Genomic DNA, 19943 nt, shown 5'->3' on the forward strand with positions numbered 1-19943 from the left:
AAGGGCCAAATTCCACATTGGAGAAGCTGCCAGGAGCCACACACACTGGGCAGGGGAAAGGGCAAAGCAGGTGGTACATTTTTGCGTAAAGCTCTTAACCGGCAGTTACTGAGTGTTAGGAGAAGCAGCTCAACCTTTCAGGGTGGGGAAAAATGGCACCAAAGTTGGGGAACGATTGGAGGCTGGGGAAAATGGGATGGGCCAGGGGAAGGGGCCATCTGGGGAAACCCGGTGGGCAGATTTGGCTCACAGACCTGAGATTCTGCATCCCTGGACAAGTTGATCTCCAAGGTCTTTTTGGAGGTTCCCTCCGAAAGAGTGCAGGGAAAGGGTTAACCATTAGGTCACCTTCAGAGGCCCTCCTCCAGGTGCCCCTGCAAAGGAAGGAAGCTAGATGGGAGGCCACAAGAGACAGAACCTTCTCAGTGGTGGCACCCCACTTATGGAATGAACTCCCCAAAGAGGTTTGCCTGGCGCCTTCATTGTTACCTTTCCTGTGCCAGGCAAAGACCCTTCTTTTCTCTCAGGCATTTTTAGAGACATAGTTCTAGATTTTTATGGCTGTTTTATTGATTCCTGCTCTGTTTGTTGTTTTGCATTATATTGTATTCTGTTCTTTTAAACATTTGCATTTTAAAAATACTTTTGACTGTTCTATGGCATTTTAGGTTTTTGGCTGTTTGTAATCCACCCAGAGAACATTAATTATTGGGCGGATTAGAAATAATAAACAAGCAAGCAAGCAAACTCTCCTCCCCCGTCACAGTCCTGATCCGACCTCCCTTCCCTACTGTTCCTTCAAACAAACAACACCCCAGGAGCTCCTGATCACAGGCCTCCTGTGGTCGCATCCTGTAGCACTTTCAGATGCACTCTGTTCCCCTTGAAAACAGCTGACCTTGCTTCACCTAGCTGGTTGCCAGCTCACTTGCTCTGTGTCCAAGCATGTCAGCTGTACCTGACTTCCTCATCTGTAATATGTGGGCAAACAGAATTCTCCTTGTCCTTCAGTGAAATCCTGCCATTCTTGTTGTACACATCACCCCCTGAATGGAAATGAACTGGGTTACACCAGTAGCAGCCATTGATTTAGAGCAATTTCTGGTCAACAGGTTGTATCCAATGCCACAACAGTGCAAGGGTGCCTTTTCCTCTCCTCAGCCGCCTCCTATATCCACCCTGAGGTCTTTCATGGGGGGTGGAGGACCCCATGGGCAAGGACTGGGATCTGGGGCAGGAGGCTGCAGTGGTAGGGGGAGATCAGGGAAAATCAGATGGAGGCAGCTTAGCTTCCAGAAGCCTCTGCCCAGCAGGGAGGAGTGATCTTGACACGACACGTCTCCTTCCTCATGTCTGTATAGATTAGGTCATAGAAATAAGCAATCTTTGTATCCCAACAGTATTACAGAGGTAACCTCATTTTTTAATGCTTTACATTAAGTGAGGTTATTTCCAGAAAATGGGCATCTTCCACCCTGTTTAAGATTCATGCAGATGATAAAGAATCCCTTATAGCTGAAAACCTTCTCTTCTGGGTTGTAGTCCTCAACAACAAATTTGCTCCAAGATGTTCAGCAGATTGTAGCCCTCCTCCACTCCATGTTTAGCAATGGTTTATTCTGTCAAAAATTGCAGACCAACCAGGGCTCAAGCCTGAGAGCCCAATCCAATGCATGTTTACAGAGACGTAACTGCCGCTGAATTAAACGGGGCTATGCACAAACAAGTGTGCCCATGACTGGATCAATGGTCTCTTAATAGAGCAGTTTACCTGGTTGTGTATTTTCTGCTTATCTACCTTCCAGGTGGGGATCTCACAATGCTGATTCCTGCTATGCCTTCTATCCCCCTCCCATTTCATTCATTTTACTTCTCCTGATATTTCCAGTTACTCATCTGTGACAGGTGTGGGTTGAGGGCAGTGGTGTTGTAGGACCAAGGCTCTGTGGCCAGCCTGTCACGCAGTTTGCTCACTAGAGAAAGGTTTTACCTCTGAACTAATTAGCCATCTAGTTCAAGAGAGGTTAGGCCATCGTTGTGCATTTAGCATGGGACGTTCCCAGCAGAGCCCCGCGGGCCATTATGCTGGCAGAAAAAGCCATGGCCAGAGGCAGCAAGGGCCTGTGCTGGAGTGGAATGTTAACACCTAGACAAGCCTGTGCCGCAGCTAAAGACTGCAAGAAAAAGGGGAAGGATCAGACCATGGGCTTCTCTCAGGGGCAGGCAACCTTTGGGGCCCATGGGCACATTTGGAAATTTGAGAAACTGTCCTGGCTGCAAACATAAAGGCTGCTGTGAGTGGGTGTAACATCTGCCTGTTTTGTTATGTATATTTTTATATTGTTAAATTTAGCCCAGGTAAGGTAGGGTTAATAATAGTATGCCAGAGAGTGAGTGAAACGTGGAAGGGGCCTGAGTGTGTGTGAGGATTCTGAGGTTGTAAAAGGAATGAACTGACAGTTAATCAGATAGGGCCTCAGGGACTGTGGAAGCAACATCTAGTTAGTACAGGATTTTGGAAGGGATAGAATAGGTAGGGAAGTTAGGAACAAGCACTGATTAATAATAATAACTTACAACTTTCCATATTTTAAATACATCTTTGCTTTTAAGAATCCAAATTCCCACGTGTTGTTTGATTTTATGCTACCTTTATTATATCTATTTCCTGATTACTTCTCCTGTAGTGAGTTGAGAGAACCAATTGAGCATATTGAGTTTCTCAGGAACCCAGAGAGAGAGAAAGGGCTGAAGCTTGTGGGACAGTGGGTACAGCTGTCCCGAAGTGAAAGGCGATGCAAGCAGACAATGGGAGAAGCAAAAAAGCATTTTGAAGACCGTATTGCTAACAATATCAAGGCCAACAATAAAGAATTCTTTAAGGGGGTAATCCTATGGGGATAGGTGGCTGACTCCGAACTTGGAGGCCACCTCCTATCCAATGCAGGGCAGGAGAAGCGTGGAGGGGATCGTCCCCTCTGCGCTTCAGCTGCCCTGCATTTGTGGCTAGACAGCTGATTTCAGCTGTCTAGCTGCGGGAGTGTGGGAAGCAGTGGCCGGATGACACATTAGATGTGTCATACCGGATTTCCGACTTCCCTGCCCGGCACGCCCCCTGGAACGCCCTGTTTTTGCCGCTCTGCGCTCTTCTTCCAAGCACGGAGTGCGGGGCTGTTCCACGCTGCCTACAAGGCAGTGCAGGAGGGGGTGAAAGTCGGTTCTCAGGGAACTGACCTATCCTATGGCAGTCTAGCAGCTGACTAGCAGCCATATGATTGTGCCCATAATATATCAGAAGCAGGAAATCAGTTAGGGAGGCAACTGGATCTCTGGATGACAATAGAGCTAAAGGAGGACAAGAACACTGCAGAGAAGTTGAATGAATACTTCTCATCTGTCTTCACTGCAAAAGATATAGGACAGATGTCTGTGCCTGAATTGATGTTTTCAGGAAGGGAATCTGAGGAATTGAGGCAGATAGTGGTGACAAAAGACGTTCTCAACCTTATCGACAAATTGAAAGAAAACAAATCACTTGGTCCAGATGTTATCCATCCTGGAGTTCCTAAAGAACTCAAATATGAAACTGCTGATCTTCCAACCAAAATATGCAACATGTCCCTAAGATCAGCCTCTGTACCAGAGGAATGGAAGATGGCCAACGTAACATCAATTTTTAAAAGAGATCCAGGGAGGATCCAGAAAATTACAGGCCAGTTAGCTTAAAGTCTGTTCTGGGTAAATTCGTTGAAAGCATTATTAAAGATAAAATTAGTAATCATATAGAAGGACAAGCCCTGTTGAAAAAGCATCAACACGGCTTCCATAAAGGTAAGTTCTGTCTCATTAACCTTTTAGAGATCTTTGAGAGTGTCAATAAACATGTAGACAGGGGTGATTCAGTAAACACTGTTTATTTGGACTTCCAAAAGGCTTTTGACAAAGTCCCTCACCAAAGACTCCTGCACAAATTTAGGAGTCATGGAATAAGAGGAAAGGTAACTGGTTAAAGAACTGAAAGCAGAGAGTAGGAATAAATGGTAAATTCTCCCAACGGAGGGATGTAAATAGTGGGGTCCCACAGGAATCTATATTTGGACCAATGCTTTTCAATGTATTCATAAATGATTTGGAATTAGGAGTGAGCAGTGAAGTAGCCAAGTTTGTCAATGACACCAAATTATTTTTGGTGTCAAAACAAAAAGGGATTGTGAGGAGCTCCAAAAGGATCTCTTCAAACTGGGAGAATGGGTAACTGAATGGCAAATGCAGTCCAATGCAAGCAAGTGTAAATGATGCACGTTGGGGCAAAAAATCCCAACTTCAACTATAACTTGATAGGATCTGAGCTAGTGGCGACCAACTGAGAAAGAGATCTTAGGGTTGACGGTGGACAGCTTGATGAAAATGTCAACCCAGTGTGCAGCCACTGTAGAAAAGGCAAAATCCATGTTAGGCATAATTAGTAAGGGAATTGAGAATAAAACTGCCAATATCATACTTACAAATCTACAGTGTCACTACACTTAGGAAGCTGTGCACAGTTCTGGTCACCACACCTAAAACAAGATACTGTAGAGCTGGAAAAAGTGCAGAGGGGCAACTAAAATGATCAAGGGGTAGAGCAACTCCCTTATGAGGGAAGGTTACAACAGCTGAGATTGTTTAGCCTGGAAAAAAAGGTAAGGGGAGACGTGATGGAGGCGTACAAAATTATGCATTGCATGGAGAATGTGGATAAGGAGACATTTTTTCTCCTCGCGTAACACTAGAACCCAGGGTGATCCCATGAAGCTGATTGGTGGGAGCTTCAGGACAGATAAAAGAAAGTACTTCTTCACACAGCACATAGTTGAACTATGGAATTTGCTACCACAGGATGTAGTGATGGCCCCCAATTTAGGTGGCTTTAAAAGGGGGTTACACAAATTCCTGGAGAAGGCTATCAACGGCTACTAGTCCTGATGGCTATACATTACTTCCAGTATCAGAGGCAGTATGCCTATGTGCACCAGTTGCTGGGGAACATGGGAAGGAGGGTGCTGATGCATTCCTGTCCTGCTTTTGGGTTACCAGTGAACAGCTGTTGGCCACTGTGTGAACAGAATGCTGGACTAGATGGCCTCTTGATCTAATCCAGCAAGGCTCTTCTTATGTTCTTATGATAGCCATGCCTTATTTTCCTCTGTTTCTTTCAGACCTAGAAAAGTTTAGGGAAATCCTTGTCTATGGGCAGAGCTACCATCTGTCAACGCAGTGATCATGTTTTCACCTTAACCTCACCCCCCCAAAAAAAAACAAATCAGAAAGGGTGAAAGAAGGTGCAGCTATGACACCTCCCACTCAGGGCTGGTCCTACCATAAGGCAGGTTGAAGTGCCCACCTCAGGTAGCAGATTTGGGGAGTCATGAAAAGGCAGCAAATCGTTAGTTTATTGAATGTGTTGCAACTGTATTTTTACTGCTGGGGATGGAGAGAAGTGTTTTTGGGATTTTGCCTCATGTGCCAAAATAACTTGCCTGGATTTGGGTACTGTGCACCTTGACTTGGTTGGCAAGTGCCATTTGCCAGTCTGCCTCAGGCAGCAAAATGTCTTGGGCTGGTCCTGCTCCCACCACAAAGGGAAGGGTGCCACATTTTCCCTGGCAGGATTAATGTGCTTTTAACAACTCCACAACAGGCAAAAGTTCAACAGGAGGAGCTTACCACTATGCATCTTGAAGCTGTGAGCAAGCCTATTGAATTTGTGTCTGTCACATCAACAAGCTGTCAAAAGCCCATGCATAAGCCTTAGGAAACGAACTAACAAAAAGGCTCTTACTAATCCCAATGGACAAGGTTATCCCCTTCCTTAATCGGCTCTGTTCCCAAATACCTTGAAGAGAAGTCTGACACACTCAGATTACATCTCATTGATGGGGTGCAAATGAACACTGTCTAGACCTATGGGCTAAATTCAGGAGAGAATGGGCCACCTATGTTCTACTTCATCTAGCTCATGGACTATCAGCCTGGAAGATTGGCAACCCTGACAAGAACATTGCCCTTAACTTGGTTGATGCAGCTGGTGAGGTGGAAAAGGAGACAATACTTGCTGGTCACCACTGAGGGGAATCGGGGCCCTTGTCATTACAAGTAGGCGAGGGGAGACTTTGTCAGCCACCCTACACACTAAGCAGCTTGCAGGGAGCTGCTGGCCTGTCAGCAGCCATGCACTTGCAGGGTTCCGACCCCGTCTTGGAGTGCCCTTCCTCTTTTGGGGAAAACAGCAGTTTAAAAGGCTGCCTATACATGTATACAATTAAACATTCATCCAGTAATTCTTTTAAACTGGAAAAATGTCTCTGACGAGGGGGTGGGTAGATGGGTGGCAGGGACTGAGACATCACAGATGACAGCCAATCAGTTCAATTTCCCCCATGACTGCATCTCCACAGCAGGAAAACCTGCACCTGATGAATATCTGCCTGTCACTCACAGCTCTCAAAAGCTTACAGGAGCTCTGAGAGGGATGAGGTAGGCGAGGTGGGGGGGAGGCTGACAGGAAAAGAACAGTGACCGGGCTCCTCACCCCCATCTCACTGCTGATTCCACCACCTCCCTTTTGGAGTGCAGCTAAAGCACACTCCATCTTTTTGCCCTCTCCCTATTTCATTTGCTTCTGGAAAAAATAATAATACATGAACATGATGAATAGCCCTTTAGCAAAACTAAGAGCACTTGAGGACCTTGGGAAATCTAGACTGCTGACTGGCTTGAAGAGGTAATGATTTGTACTCTTAATTAGGAAAGGGGAGAGCACTGTTTACTTTTGTTTGACAGCCACTGTGTCTGCCCGCACTCAATCAAGGAGCAGCTTGAAACCCCTAGGACTTGCTCTTGTTCTTTTAAATTTCAGAATTAAAAATTTAGCATTCATGAAAGGACTGGTGCCTGCTAGGGCATGGAGCGGTGGTCTGGTGCCAGTTGTCTTCGGAGCCCATCTGCTAAGTTCCTGCTGTTCCAGCCCTTGGCACACCTAGCCTAGACCAGCATAAATTCCCCCTTGGATATTGTGCAGAGGCTTCTGCTACTGCTGCAACTCAAAGGCCTTACTCCCTCTCCTGAGACTGAAATCTGGCTACGAGTTCTTTGTGCTGAGGAGAGAATTCAGCCACTGCTCCATTGAGGATTGCCATGTTGTTTTGTTTTCTGTTTTAGTCCTGGGCCTTGCTCCTGTGGCTTGAACAGCTGCCTGCTGCATAGCATTTGAAGGGATGGTGGGGTGGCGGCGGGAGGGGCGGCGCTCCACTGTCTCTGTGTGAGGCAAAAGTCTGAAACCATATTCAATTACTTTTTTTTAACTGCTGCTTGTTTTATTTTTAATGATGTGTTTAAAGCTGCATTTAGAGCTACCTTTTTCCATGTTTTAGCTGCTTTGATACCTCTTATTTAAAATTATTGTTGTTGCTGCTTTTAGATTTTAAATTTTAAAAAAAATCTTTTTTTTTATTATCGGCTTTATCACTGGTTTTATTGGATTTGTTTTTAATAAATATGGTGCCCTGAGAGCTTTGACTATAAGGTGACTCATAAATTGAATGAACAAACAAACAGACCTATTTAGAGAGTGTTTTACATGATAAATCTTTCTCCTCAATCCAATAGCCACACTCACATGCTAAGGCTCCAAAAAGGAAGAACTCAACTGAAAGCAACAGCTCCTGGCTTAAACCCTACCAAATTCTATAAAACCATATGATTCTGAGGTGACTCATGGGGAAAATAGCCAGAGACTTAAGATGGTCAGATGACCTTCTTTTAAGGGCTAAGCCATTCACTGAATAGCTGAGGGGGGGAAATACTAAAGCATCAGTTAACTGGAATATGGGCTGCCTAATGTTAACTCTTTCTTTCTTTCTTTCTTTCTTTCTTTCTTTCTTTCTTTCTTTCTTTCTTTCTTTCTTTCTAGCAGCAAGACACTCTGGCCTAGCCATGCTGATCCTAAAATGCCCTTTTTCATCTGTCAGCTTGGCAAAAAGAAAAAAAAGTCCCTACTTGATGGCAGGAAAATAGATGATGGCTGCGACTGACAGTTTAGCAGGAGTGCTTGAAAATGAGTATTTTTCACTTATTGCTCCTTTTGACTTCATTGTGGGGTCCTGAACTCACTCCATTCAGAAACAGGCAGTCTAGTTTTAGGTCTGGGCACAAACATCCCACAGATGGGTTTGAATAGGCTCTCTTTCTTCTTCGTTAAATGAAGCTCATGTTAGTGTGATTCCTAAGCCTGGCAAGGATCTTACTTATTGTGCTTTCGGCCTATCTCATTAATTAATGGAGATATTGAAATATTAACTGCTATTTTGGCTGACAAACTGCAAGAAGTTATTACAGTGTTGGTTCAAGCAGATCAGGTGGGATTTATTAAACCTACAGACAGGGGGCTGATAATCTTAGATAGAATGGACCGGGCTATTATTGTTTTCTTGGATGCTGAAAAGGCCTTCGATAAAATTCATTGGAAATTTATTTTCACTATGTTGAATAAATTTGGTTTTCCTGTAGAATTTTTGAAATGTGTTAGAACTTTATACTCAACCCTAAGAGCCAGAGTCATGACTAATGGTCTTTTTTCAGCCTTCTTTTCACTTACGAGAGGTACCAGACAAGGATGTCCACTTTCTCCTTTAATATTTATGTTTGGAGCCTTTGGTCTGTGCCTTTAGACAAAATAGTAGTATTCATGGCTTTGTGCCTGATAGCTTAAAATTTAAAATTATTCTTTATGATGATCTTTTATTGTTTATCTTGGAACTCCAGTTGTCTGTTCCAGCTCTGATACAGTTGATTAATACTTTTGGTAATTTGACTGGCTAGTCAATTAATTGGTCAAAATCTGAACTGATGCTAATTGGACATACTATATCTCATTGTGTATTAGCTGATTGACAATTTCAATGGTGTTATTACCTATTTGGGAATACTTATTCCCAGAGACACATGTCAAATGATCAAACTTAATCTGAAAAAAATTATTAATGAGATCTCTAGGGATTGAGATAGATGGGCAGTTTTAAACCTGACTTTGTGGGGCATGGAAAATACACTCAGGATGAATACTATACCTCAGATTCCTTATGTTATATGTGGGATTCCTCTATCTATATACCTTGCAAATATTTTCAAAAAAATCAATGCTTTGATTCATAAATTGGGGGAGGGGGTTCCTCTCCACCACAACTATCATTGAAAAGGGTGCAACTTCCAGTTAAGGAAGGTGGGTTTGGTTTTCTTGATCTTGCTTTATATCACCAGGCTTATTTGTTGGCTTGTACTAAATTTTAGTCTTTTCCTTTTACATCAGATTTTCCACCTTGGTTAGTTTTGGAATCTTCTTGTCTGGACCCTCTCTCTAAATGGATGGCATTAAGTTCTAGGCATACTGGAATTGTCTAGGAAACTGGATTGTCCCATTTTTCCTAATCAATGGATCTCCACCTTGCCATATCTTTATCTGATGAGCCTATAGATCTCAGGTTGCATCTTATTCAGCAAAAACGTTTTGTTTTGTGATGATTGGATGCTACAACATCTTTCTAATAAGGGTTTGTTTAAGACAGCTAATTGTTGGAGGTATAACACAGCTAATGCTTCTTTTAAGGATATGTTTTGGCAATGCCCAGTAGTCGCCCCTTTTTGGGAGGAGCAAATATTTACTGAAGTACATGCTCTTTTAAATTATCTACCTGCATCCTGGAAGTTAATGCATAATCAGCACAAATGGATTCTCTGTGCCCATTTGACAGCTAAAAGATTGATATTACAACATTGGAAGGATAACACTCACCTCCTATAATGCAATGGATTGAAGACCTTATAGCACTTCCAACATTTGAAACGAGTGCTATATAGACACCACCTGTGAATGGATACTTACTTGGATATTTGGCCTGCTTTTGTTGAAGTTTATGTATAGTTCTTAGAAGCCTGTATTTTCATACACACACACACGTATGCATTGAAATTGATATATTCAAATATATGTAGCGACATTTGGGGGGGGGGGTTCTTTTCTTTTGAAGAAATTTTATAATAAAAATTAAAAAAAACCCCAAACATCCCACAGATAGGGTTGCCAACTAACCAGAAGAATCTTCCCAGTCTGCTCTTGGGCCTTTTGCAGCAACATGATATGCAGGAGGAAGCTACTGAAGATTTCCATGGCATGGAGACAAACATTTTCATCTGCTAATTCCTGCAGATCAAACAGCAGTTAAAGGCATAGCCATAGGGGCGAGTTAAAAAGTTGGCAAACTTATCCTTAGCTGAGATTTTGATGTCCGAGCTAATTATTCTTATGTCTGATTTTACACATTACATGAAGCTTTTCCTAAAACAGAGAGCTGATTGATTGAAGATTGATTGATTCACTTGCTATCTTTCTTTGTGTTTTGTTGCTATTTAAACAGCAAAAGCAACATAAAATTTGGTTACATTTCTCCACCCCACCCTGATTATGTGGTGTAAGAAGTGTTTCTGCACATCTGTGATTTTTTTAAACATTGCTTTGTTCCCCAATATGTATGGCTGGATAAACATCAATAAAGACAAAGGTACCTTTCATGATGCAGTTGAATATCCCATAGTAGCCTGTTTTGGATAGAAGTTCTGCCTTCCACCACTAGAGTGTGCCTGAGCTTTGGAAGTAAGCCTTCACAAGTGGCCTCTTTGAATAATTAATTAAAAACACAGCTTAAAAAAATAAAATTCTGCACATTCTGTGAACGTTCTGAAAATAAAAACACATACCTGGGAAAGCCATTTTTTTTACCTGTTCCCCAAATCATGCCTGCACAGTCCCCTCGCTCCTGCTTTCCTTTCTCCATCCCACTTAGCCTTCAAATCATGCTCCACATCTGATGATTTTAGTCCTACTGACAGCTGGTGTCATTTGTGAAACTTGAAGGATTTGCAAACAATCGCACAAAGGCCTGCCCAGATCAAGGGCTGATCCAGACTATCCAGGCTAATGCAGCAATCACACCCCTGTCTTCTTTCTCTCTTAATCCTACCCTAACACTACAGTTGTGCCCATTTCACCCTTTCCTTTTGAGATGTGAATCTCTCAAGCTTGTAATCCTTAAACTGACTTGGAGAGCTGACTAGGAAAGCTGCTTTTGGCCAGAATTACCTGAAAGTTAGCTAGCCTGGGAGCCTCATTTGCATTCACTGCTGTCGAATTGTCAAACATGCTTGAGTAAATGATGTCTTTTGCTACTGCAGCAGCACATGATGACATCCTCCCCCCACCCACTTGAGTGGCAGCTCTCTTGTTTTAATAGAGCTCTTGTTTTAATTTTGCTTTTCAAGCAGCAGGCTTTTAATGTGCAAGGAGAGGCGGTTTCCTCATTGTCACCTATAAAGCAGGTCAATTCTTAGCCTATTCATTCACCCATCACAGTAACCTTTGGAATTATCCTGGGCTCTCTTTAGAGCAGCATGTGAGTAGCATAGCAATAGGACAAGCACACCTGCTGACATGCTCTGCCAGCACTTTATGCATTATAGATACATCCAGCCAGACATATCTGTATAGTATAGCCTCCATCATCTTAAAGCAACAGCAGCCTCTTTTTCATGGAATACCATACTTGGGAATGTGTGCACATTCTCACCTGTGAGTAGTGCCTGGCAAATTGTGTAAATGAAACTTGCAACATGTTGAAGGCAAGTGGAATTCTCAGGTGACCGGAAGCAAAAAAGATCACGTGCCTGTACCTTCTCATGGTTGTTCAGCAGGGGGAATTTCTGCTGCCAAAAATCATTCATCTTTCTTTTTGTTTACAGACCATGGGCTGCCCCACTTCACCCTAACAAGGGATGGGGAACGTGTGGCCCTCCAGTTGTTGTTGGACTGCAGCTCCTGCCATCGCTCACTATTGGGTATACTGGCCAGGGCTGATGGGAGTTGCACTCCAACAACATCTGGAGGGCCACACATTTCCCACCCCTGCCACAAATCCTTGTGTTAGCTCCCTATTTGGTTCCTTATCCAGCAAAACATCCTCGTTTTTACCTTCAAAGCCTTCCAATGTCTTGTCCCATTGCTCATCTCTCTGCCCTCATCATGTCCAGTTTCATTCCTGCCTGTTACTTTTGTTCCTATCAGTCTCAGACAACCAAAGGTTTTCCGTAACCCTATACACCACTGCCCATTCTCCCTTGCTGCCCTTTATGCCTGCAGCCCCCTTGCCAAACACCTCCATGGTGCTGGTTTTTGGTCTTCCTTCAAATCCCTCTTCAAAACCCACCTTTTCCATAATCCCCAGCAGAAAGAGAATACATCCTATGAATTATCCTCTTCTCCTTAAAGGTAAAATGATTTTTTTCCCCTGGAAAGAAAGGGGATGCTCTTCCTTTCACTATCTTGGAGAAATGGGAAATATATTCTTCCCTTGAGCATTCCCAAGAAAACTCAGAAAAAGCAGATGGATTCCAGATTGAGCCAAAGAGAGTTCACTCATCCCTGATCCTAACTCTGACAAAGTTTGAGCAGTTCTGTATTGGGCAATAAATAGGCTCGAGCTTTAAATGGAAGAAACTCAGGTCATTTTAAATATTGCTATCCATAACTATGGGAACTTCCCTGTACGTCATATTTATTGAGGTCTTAGTTGTGCCTTATTTCTACAGAGGAGTAGGGATAGATGAATCTGTCAGTTTTGCTTTTTCCTGTGTTTGAATTTAAAAAAAAAAAAAATTTTACTTTCAAGGCTTTTCTTTTCCAATACGATCTTTGTGAATGTTGGTACATTCTAATAAAAAACAAACAAAAAAAATTCTTATCCCTCTGCACCAGCCAAATCCAACAGGTACAGCTATTCCCAGCATGGAGAGGACCATGAAGTATCTGCCTGCCATAGAGCTGATACTTGATCATACTCAAGATGAGGAGCCTGTCAGAGAAAAAGAGCTGGGAACCCTAAGTGAGGAAAAACATGATTAAGTACACAGAGATTCAAAGCCAGGCTTTTAAGAGCTAAGCAGTGAAAGCCCTGAATTGATGAATGAATCCCAGTTTCGGTTTCTCCTACATCTGATTTTTTTAAAAAAATCTCAAGTTCTCTTTGTCCTGAATATGGAGAACTTCGTGAATTTTGGTAAATTCTTATCAAAACCGAACTGAAACAAAATTCTCACCCATACCTACATAGGAGGAAACTAATGCAGCATTACTTGGTGGTATTTTTTTTACAAATAAACATCAACTAGAAGTGAAACAGGAAAGCTAGGCTACAGGAAAAACAACCCATTTTTGTATTTATAAATTCCACAAGCATATAGAATTGTATCGTACAAATCTAACATTTACAGCAGAAACAAGAATATGCATACATTGTGCAGGAAACCCATAACGAGATCCACTTTCCATATTTTTAAACCAGTTTATTCATTTGTCTAGGATGCCATGAGTTTAATGGCTCACTGAGCTCAATGCTCATGCAGCTGAAGCTTTCATGGCCATAGCATTGTTATGGTAGAAGCAGGACCTAGTATTTATTTATTACTTACTTACTTATTTACTATAGCAGAAGCTCTCTGGGCTGTAGTAAAAAGCCACAGCTGAGGCGTGGCCAGCAGCACAGAAACCACTGCAGTACTACCAGGATAACATGCACGTTGAAACAGATGGGATGTGTTACGGTCATGGGTGAAGCACCTGATGCATGTCCTATCACATATGAACATATCAGTCATATGCTTAAGTCCATTTATGTGCAGTTAGCATACCTGCTATTTGTGGCTTCGGTTGGTGCACCACTAGTGCGCTATCCTTACACACAAATAGATTCTCATGATGAGTGTTGTATAGTTGAAAGGACGGGTTGGAGAAGACCCAGAGCACGTTGACGGAGTGTACAGGGCAGCCCTCCTCCTCAGCAGTGCTAACTATTTCATCCTGTGTGGGCTGGGGCTTTTTGTGTTATCCTGGTGGTGCATGGAATGGTGCTACAGTGGCTCCCACACCACCTGGGGTAATTAAGAACCCAGCCCAAGAGGCCGAAGTAACAGCTGAACATATATGGCGCATCTCTGCTATGAACTGAGTATGAGTGTAAGGGAGTGACTGTGTACATACATTTCCTTGCAATAGTTGCTCATATCATTTTAAAATCTGGTGATAGTTTGCTTTCGAAAACAGATCACTACCACAAACACATAACTGCATTGGATCTCCCATAACCCTTTAAATCAGAGGCTGGAAATGGCTCTTGCTTTTGGTGGAATTGCATTGCTTATTCTTCCAGGACTTCAGATGTCAGAAAAACACTTCCCTTTTCTGCACTGCTGTACACAATGCTGTAATTTCCACTGACCAGACAATGCAGTGAAGACCGGAGGCTAGTTTCTGCAGTGCATCCTAATTTAGCAACACTTACACATTATGTGTCATTACAAAGTAACCGTTTAAGCATGACATGAGAAAACACCTTCATTGGAAGCAATTGTCTCTTTCTTGAGATTTTGGTGAGACAAACAATGAATGGATGCATGTTTTATAACCAAACTCACAACAGTTGCTATTTGAACATATGCTTGCATCAAACTGGAAGACAATGTTTTGCACTGCTCTTTATAGGATTCACAGGTCTCACATTTTTGAATGCCCAGCTAGAGAGATTTTAAAACAGTGTGTTTGGCAGAAACCCTATATCTCATACTGGCTAAAGAACAGACAGAATGAGACTGTATGAAATTACAGCATGCTCTAAAGTTCCAGCAGAAGGGCCTCTAAGCAATCAAACAGCTTGAAGAAAGGCCTTCTGCCTCATGGATGGAGAATCAATGGATAAGCAGGCTCCCCAGGAATGTCAAGAGGTGAGGCCAGCCTTACACTTTTGATATCCACTGGAAAAGAGAAATGAAATATTGCTGCTATTTAAAAATACTTGGGGATTTAATGCTGATTTTGTTAAAGCATGTACATGGTATATGAAAAGTACATGAAAAAAGGGGATAATAGAGGGGAAAACACCCAAAAACCAAAGAAGAAAAGTTATGGCTACTTAATACAGTTATGCAAATAAAAATGAATAGAAATACACTTCAGTATAAACAGTCTGTTACAAAATGCTATTATATATAAAATGCAGACACGAAGTGCCATTAATTTTCATTAATGTGACTGCTGAGGTAGCACTGGGCAGGGGGCGAGGAGTGTGAACTGTGACAAGCACTGTGGGATGACAATAGCCTAACCTTTTGGAGAAAAAAAGCCTACTTTGTAATAAAACATTACCTTCAAGGAATACCATAGGTTTGTGCAGGCTGAGAATGAGAGGTGGCACTGGCAAATGAAATGTGAGCAACTGTTTTCTTTCTTTGGGTTGGCGTATTCTGACCAAGGTTGAGAGTACAACCCGGCCCTTCTATTCTGATAAATCTGGGTACATTCTGATGCATTTTGGTCACACAAGCAAATGAAAGATAAGAGAGCTCATTCTGGGGCCTAGATAGCCCAAGAATTCAAATGCTAGTAACCATACATATTTCTTTTGCCCGAGTTGCCATGGGGAAAGCAGTGATAGCAACTTCATGTTTACACCTTGGACAGGCACTGCTGGTGCAGGGTGAATGTGACCATATCACGTAAGTATATGGATCTTCTTTGAATCACTTGCTGAGATTTTATGGGACATCACTAGTGAGTGCACTGCTTTAGGAAAAATTCAAAAAGGAGCCTGTCTTCATAATTCCCTATTTTATTGTAGTGTTCATTTCTCAACCGCCCACTATCCTCCAATTATACACATACAATGAGTTTAGCTGGTGTCATTTCATCACTAAGCCTCAAATGTGTTTAGAACCAAAGCCATCAAGACAAGTAAGCTCAAATCTGCTGCTATTTGCAGGGAGAAAACCCATCTGAATAATTGTGATTGTTTGTATATACTATAAACTGGCAATAACTGCAGGGATGAAGTTGGCTGTAGATCAACACAAAATCCCTAGGGTGATAGCCAGGATTTGTTGAAACAGACCAGCGTTATAAAGTCTTACATTGTAGCAATTTTACCATATGTTCATAATTAAAAAGCTTTTTATTGCACTTGCTAGAGGAACATTTACAGATTAGCAAGAGTATATACAACTTCTGAAATGAGCTTTTCCAAAATAGTAAAGGATGGGCTTATCCTAACTTGAGACACTGAGTGTTGAAGCTGTCGCCCTCTTTGACAGCCACAGCCTCAAGTAGAGCCTGTTTCTTCTGCATGCTGCGAGAGGACTCAAGTTCATACATAGTTGTCAAATTGAAAAGCACGCTCTCGTGGAGGTAGTGTTTAGGGTCCTGCTGAACCATTCCTTCCAGCTGCCGGAGGGAATCCTTCAGTTTCCCCAGATAAAGCAGACAAACAGCAGCATTGTTGTTAGCCTAGAGAAATGTTACATTCAATTTATCCAGGAAGCCAAAAGTTACACTTCAAGATAATTTGTACCATACTGTAATACACTTCTTTATGCCTTGGCATTATGCAGGGTCTTGGACATTCTCTTCCCTACAGGGCTTGCTAGGGTAACAGTCATTACAAGATTGCCAATGTGCCAAAATCAGGCAGATGGAGGCCAGGGACACTATTACCTAAGCAATACTGCTGTGTAGCCTTCATTCCTTTCAATTGGGTTTACACAGGAAACTACGACCATGCTTTAAGCACTGAATTATGTTACCTCAATGTCTATATCCTTCATTAGATGTAAATCTAATGTCACACTAGCAGTTGTCCACTAGTGCAACAGGACTTTCTCTTTGTCTCCTCCCTCTGCAGTCCTCTGCGCCACCCCAAAATCTGTCCCAGAGAGTTTCCCAGCCCTCCAGAGCAAATTTTGAGGGAGTGCAGGAGGGGGAGGGGGATACCCCCTCCTGGTTCTGCTGCCAGAAGCAGTTTCATCAGCAGAATAACACACAGGATCTAACCCTTGGTGTTTGCTCCTCTCCATGTATTTTTAATTTACTTATCCCCGGGAACAGTGTCTATGTCTTGTTGTTCTGTAAAGCATAGCTACATACTGGGTACTAGACTCTGAGGGATGACACACATTTGGAAACCTATGAGCCTTTGCTTTAACTACAAGATAGATTTCTTACCACAGCATTTGATGGGTCAACCTTCAAAACCTCTGTGAAGAATTTGTGAGCTTCTGCAAAGTTATTCTGACCAAGATGGAGAAATGCTCTGGAATAATAAAGGGGAGAGAGTGCCTTCAGAGGAGAACTACTACTTGACAAAAATTGAAGTCATAATTACGAAAGGGAAGTAGCATCCTTGTTTCCTTAAAGATGTGAGTGCTCTTGGCAACTGATCTTCATGAAGCTGACTTGAATCAACTCTGAGCTATGGCTTTACAAATGACGATTTAGGTTTCAGATTAAACAACGCAAAGTAAAGCTACACTCCGATCTTAAAAGTAGTTGTTGACTACTTGACACATTATGGGAGGTAAATATAGGCTTGCCACCAAGTGCAAATGCAAATAGGGAGCTGCAACGAATTCTAGCTCCTTCTGTAGAATACTTGTATGTGCTTGCAAAGATGTTTGCTGCATTCACAATTTTAAATATATGCTTAAAATATCTTAGGTGTACTGGAAACCTAAAAAAAATTATGGATGTGTGAACTGGCCTTTTCTAAATATTTTTTTCAGCCCAACCCTATACATGGCTGGATCCGGACTTACGCCTCCATGAACAGAAAGGTTCCTCTGCTGAGATAGCTGATTCTTGCTGATTGTTCCTCCACCTCTCCCCAGCATCACCACCATGCTTCCTAATAGTCCCCCAACTATGCGGAACAGCTTTTCCATGAGCACAGGGGGAGGAATGAATTGACTAAAGTCATTGCCCAGCTGCTTTTCTTAAGAATGAATAAACTCTGCTGAACGCAACTCTGGATCCAACTCATTTAGTCAACAATAAGTCCCATTGAACTGAATTCAAACATGGATAGAACTGCAAGAATAATCTGCAAAGTTTGCATTGAAAAGTGATTTGAAGAGACAAGTCTGTAGTGGACAAGAAACTTGTTTTTAAAGTCAGCTCTTGTAACAAAGGAAAGACAACTTCTTCAATCCAAGAGAACATGGCTATACCATGTCATCCAGATCTCATGGGCTGGTAGATGCCAATCAATCTTTTTTTCTGACAGTTGTAGTTACATAAAAGAGAAATGAAGAGAAAGGAATATTCTCTAGGGCCCCTTAATGTTCACAGTGCATTCTTTGCAAAATCATGTTTAAGATGAATTTAGCTTTTACATTTCCCACCTGTTCATTAAAACCATAATTTGGTTCTTCAGTCCATCCAATTTCTGAGTCACTTTCTCAACATCTTGAAAATACTTTTCAGCCATTTTTATGTCTCCAATCTGGGTAGTACAAAAATGTTAAGAAACAGTTACTGCAATTAACAAAACACACAAGAGACCCATCAGAAGGTACGTTTTCATACAAAAATACCTGCCAGCACTAGGAAAAAAGAGAAGAAACATAGTGTACAAGGAATATTAACACAAAAACCCAGTAAAAAATATGCATGGCTAAGATGAGTAATTTTGGAGCAAAGTCCATTCCATTAAAAATAAAATAAAATTCTAGCCCTTATGGTTGTGGTAGAAACAACACAGATAACATTAGCTAAATATCCTGAACCAAAAGAAGGCCATGAAAAACTTATCCTGCCTCTGTTCCAATTAGGTCAACTGATTACTTTCAGAAATGTTTTCTTACTGAAGAGAATTACAGCAGAATAAGTCCAGAAAGGATTAAAAAGGAGATATGCAGGATTCCAGAGGGTCACAATGATCATGAAAAGTAATGATACATACAGATACACCTACTTACAGGAGCAGTGCTTTATTGTCACTGCAGAGCAAGTTCTGCTCCTCTGTCTTTACTTTTGTAATGACACACATCCCTTGCCCCAAATATAGTGCTCATCAGGCAAGCTTTCAGTTTTCTTCCTCTTCCTCCACATCCCTTCCCTGCCCCCCACCCCCTGCAATCTATATCTATCTGGTTAAACATTTATTGGTGTCTTTTTTTATGTAAGCCAATTTGTGTATCTCCCCCGCCCCCCAACACACACACTTGAAACACTGCTCCATAAGTGGCTTTGAGACTGTCACAAGAGCCAGCCAATAAACAATCCTCATAGCCTTCTGCTAGAACAGGAATAATTTGTTGCTCCCCAGCTTAATATTCTGAGGGAGTTTGCAAACCTAACCAAAAGGGGGTGAATGCAGATTCACAGTGGGCTTTCTGCTCAAGCTTTGTACACAGCCTATGTTTCCTGTAGCTTAACTTAGGTAGTAGCATTCACTCCCATAATAGTCTATAAAGCACCTGGAGTTCATGAAATGTTTTTCTAAGATTGGCCAGCTTCTCTGAAGGGGGGAGAGGTAGGGATTTTGTGTGTGACTGAAAGCTCAGTGAACTATATAAATGGCTGGAAAGAAAGAAAAATAAAGCCAGTTTCCTGAACAAGTTATTGTGTGCAGTGAAGAAAGGAAATGAGAGAGGGAGTAGTGTTACTAGAGATATTTTGTGTGTGTAAAATACATGGTACAGTTCTTATTTTATCCTTGCTACAGGACAGGGCTGAAAGTTACAGAGTTGCTGCTCAACAGAATGAGCAGCAAAGGAATAATCAGCCATATATTGTGGGCTGCACGGTGTTTTTGGCAGTCCTAGAAAGGCAGCAAAACCAGGAGACTTTTCAAATCTCAAGCAGGCTGCCATACATGGCTGTTGGGCTGCATTTGGCATGAGAGATCATCCCTTAATAGGTCATACAGTAAGTCATACGCAGATATTTTACTGTTGATCTTCTAAGTCTAACTGCAAGATCTACCCCTCCAGCAGCTCTCAGAGTATTAGAAAACTTGACTGTGCAGTAGGTCGTC

The 19943-nt window shown here is 42.1% G+C and overlaps 1 protein-coding gene across 7 annotated transcripts in view; it reads right to left on the reverse strand.

The window, feature by feature from the left end:
• Positions 1-13264: 13264 nt before the first annotated feature.
• Positions 13265-19943, reverse strand: part of TRAPPC12 (trafficking protein particle complex subunit 12) — a 73947-nt gene continuing 67268 nt past the window's right edge. For 4 of the 7 annotated variants that reach the window (XM_084826712.1, XM_084826714.1, XM_084826713.1 and 1 more), the window contains 3 exons: positions 18307-18407; positions 17132-17219; positions 16067-16417 (listed from right to left, as the gene is read on the reverse strand). In XM_084826712.1, the coding sequence (XP_084682838.1) occupies positions 16175-16417; positions 17132-17219; positions 18307-18407 (432 nt within the window). In that variant the 3' untranslated portion in view covers positions 16067-16174. Of the gene's footprint in view, positions 14893-16066; positions 16418-17131; positions 17220-18306; positions 18408-19943 lie in introns of those variants that run through there. The other 3 variants (XM_084826716.1, XM_084826718.1, XM_084826717.1) reach the window with 1 other exon arrangement.

Source organism: Heloderma suspectum, chromosome 1 (assembly GCF_057233095.1).
Source record: "Heloderma suspectum isolate Gila_16-S chromosome 1, 16-S_ref, whole genome shotgun sequence".
In the NCBI taxonomy this organism is placed as follows: domain Eukaryota; kingdom Metazoa; phylum Chordata; class Lepidosauria; order Squamata; family Helodermatidae; genus Heloderma; species Heloderma suspectum.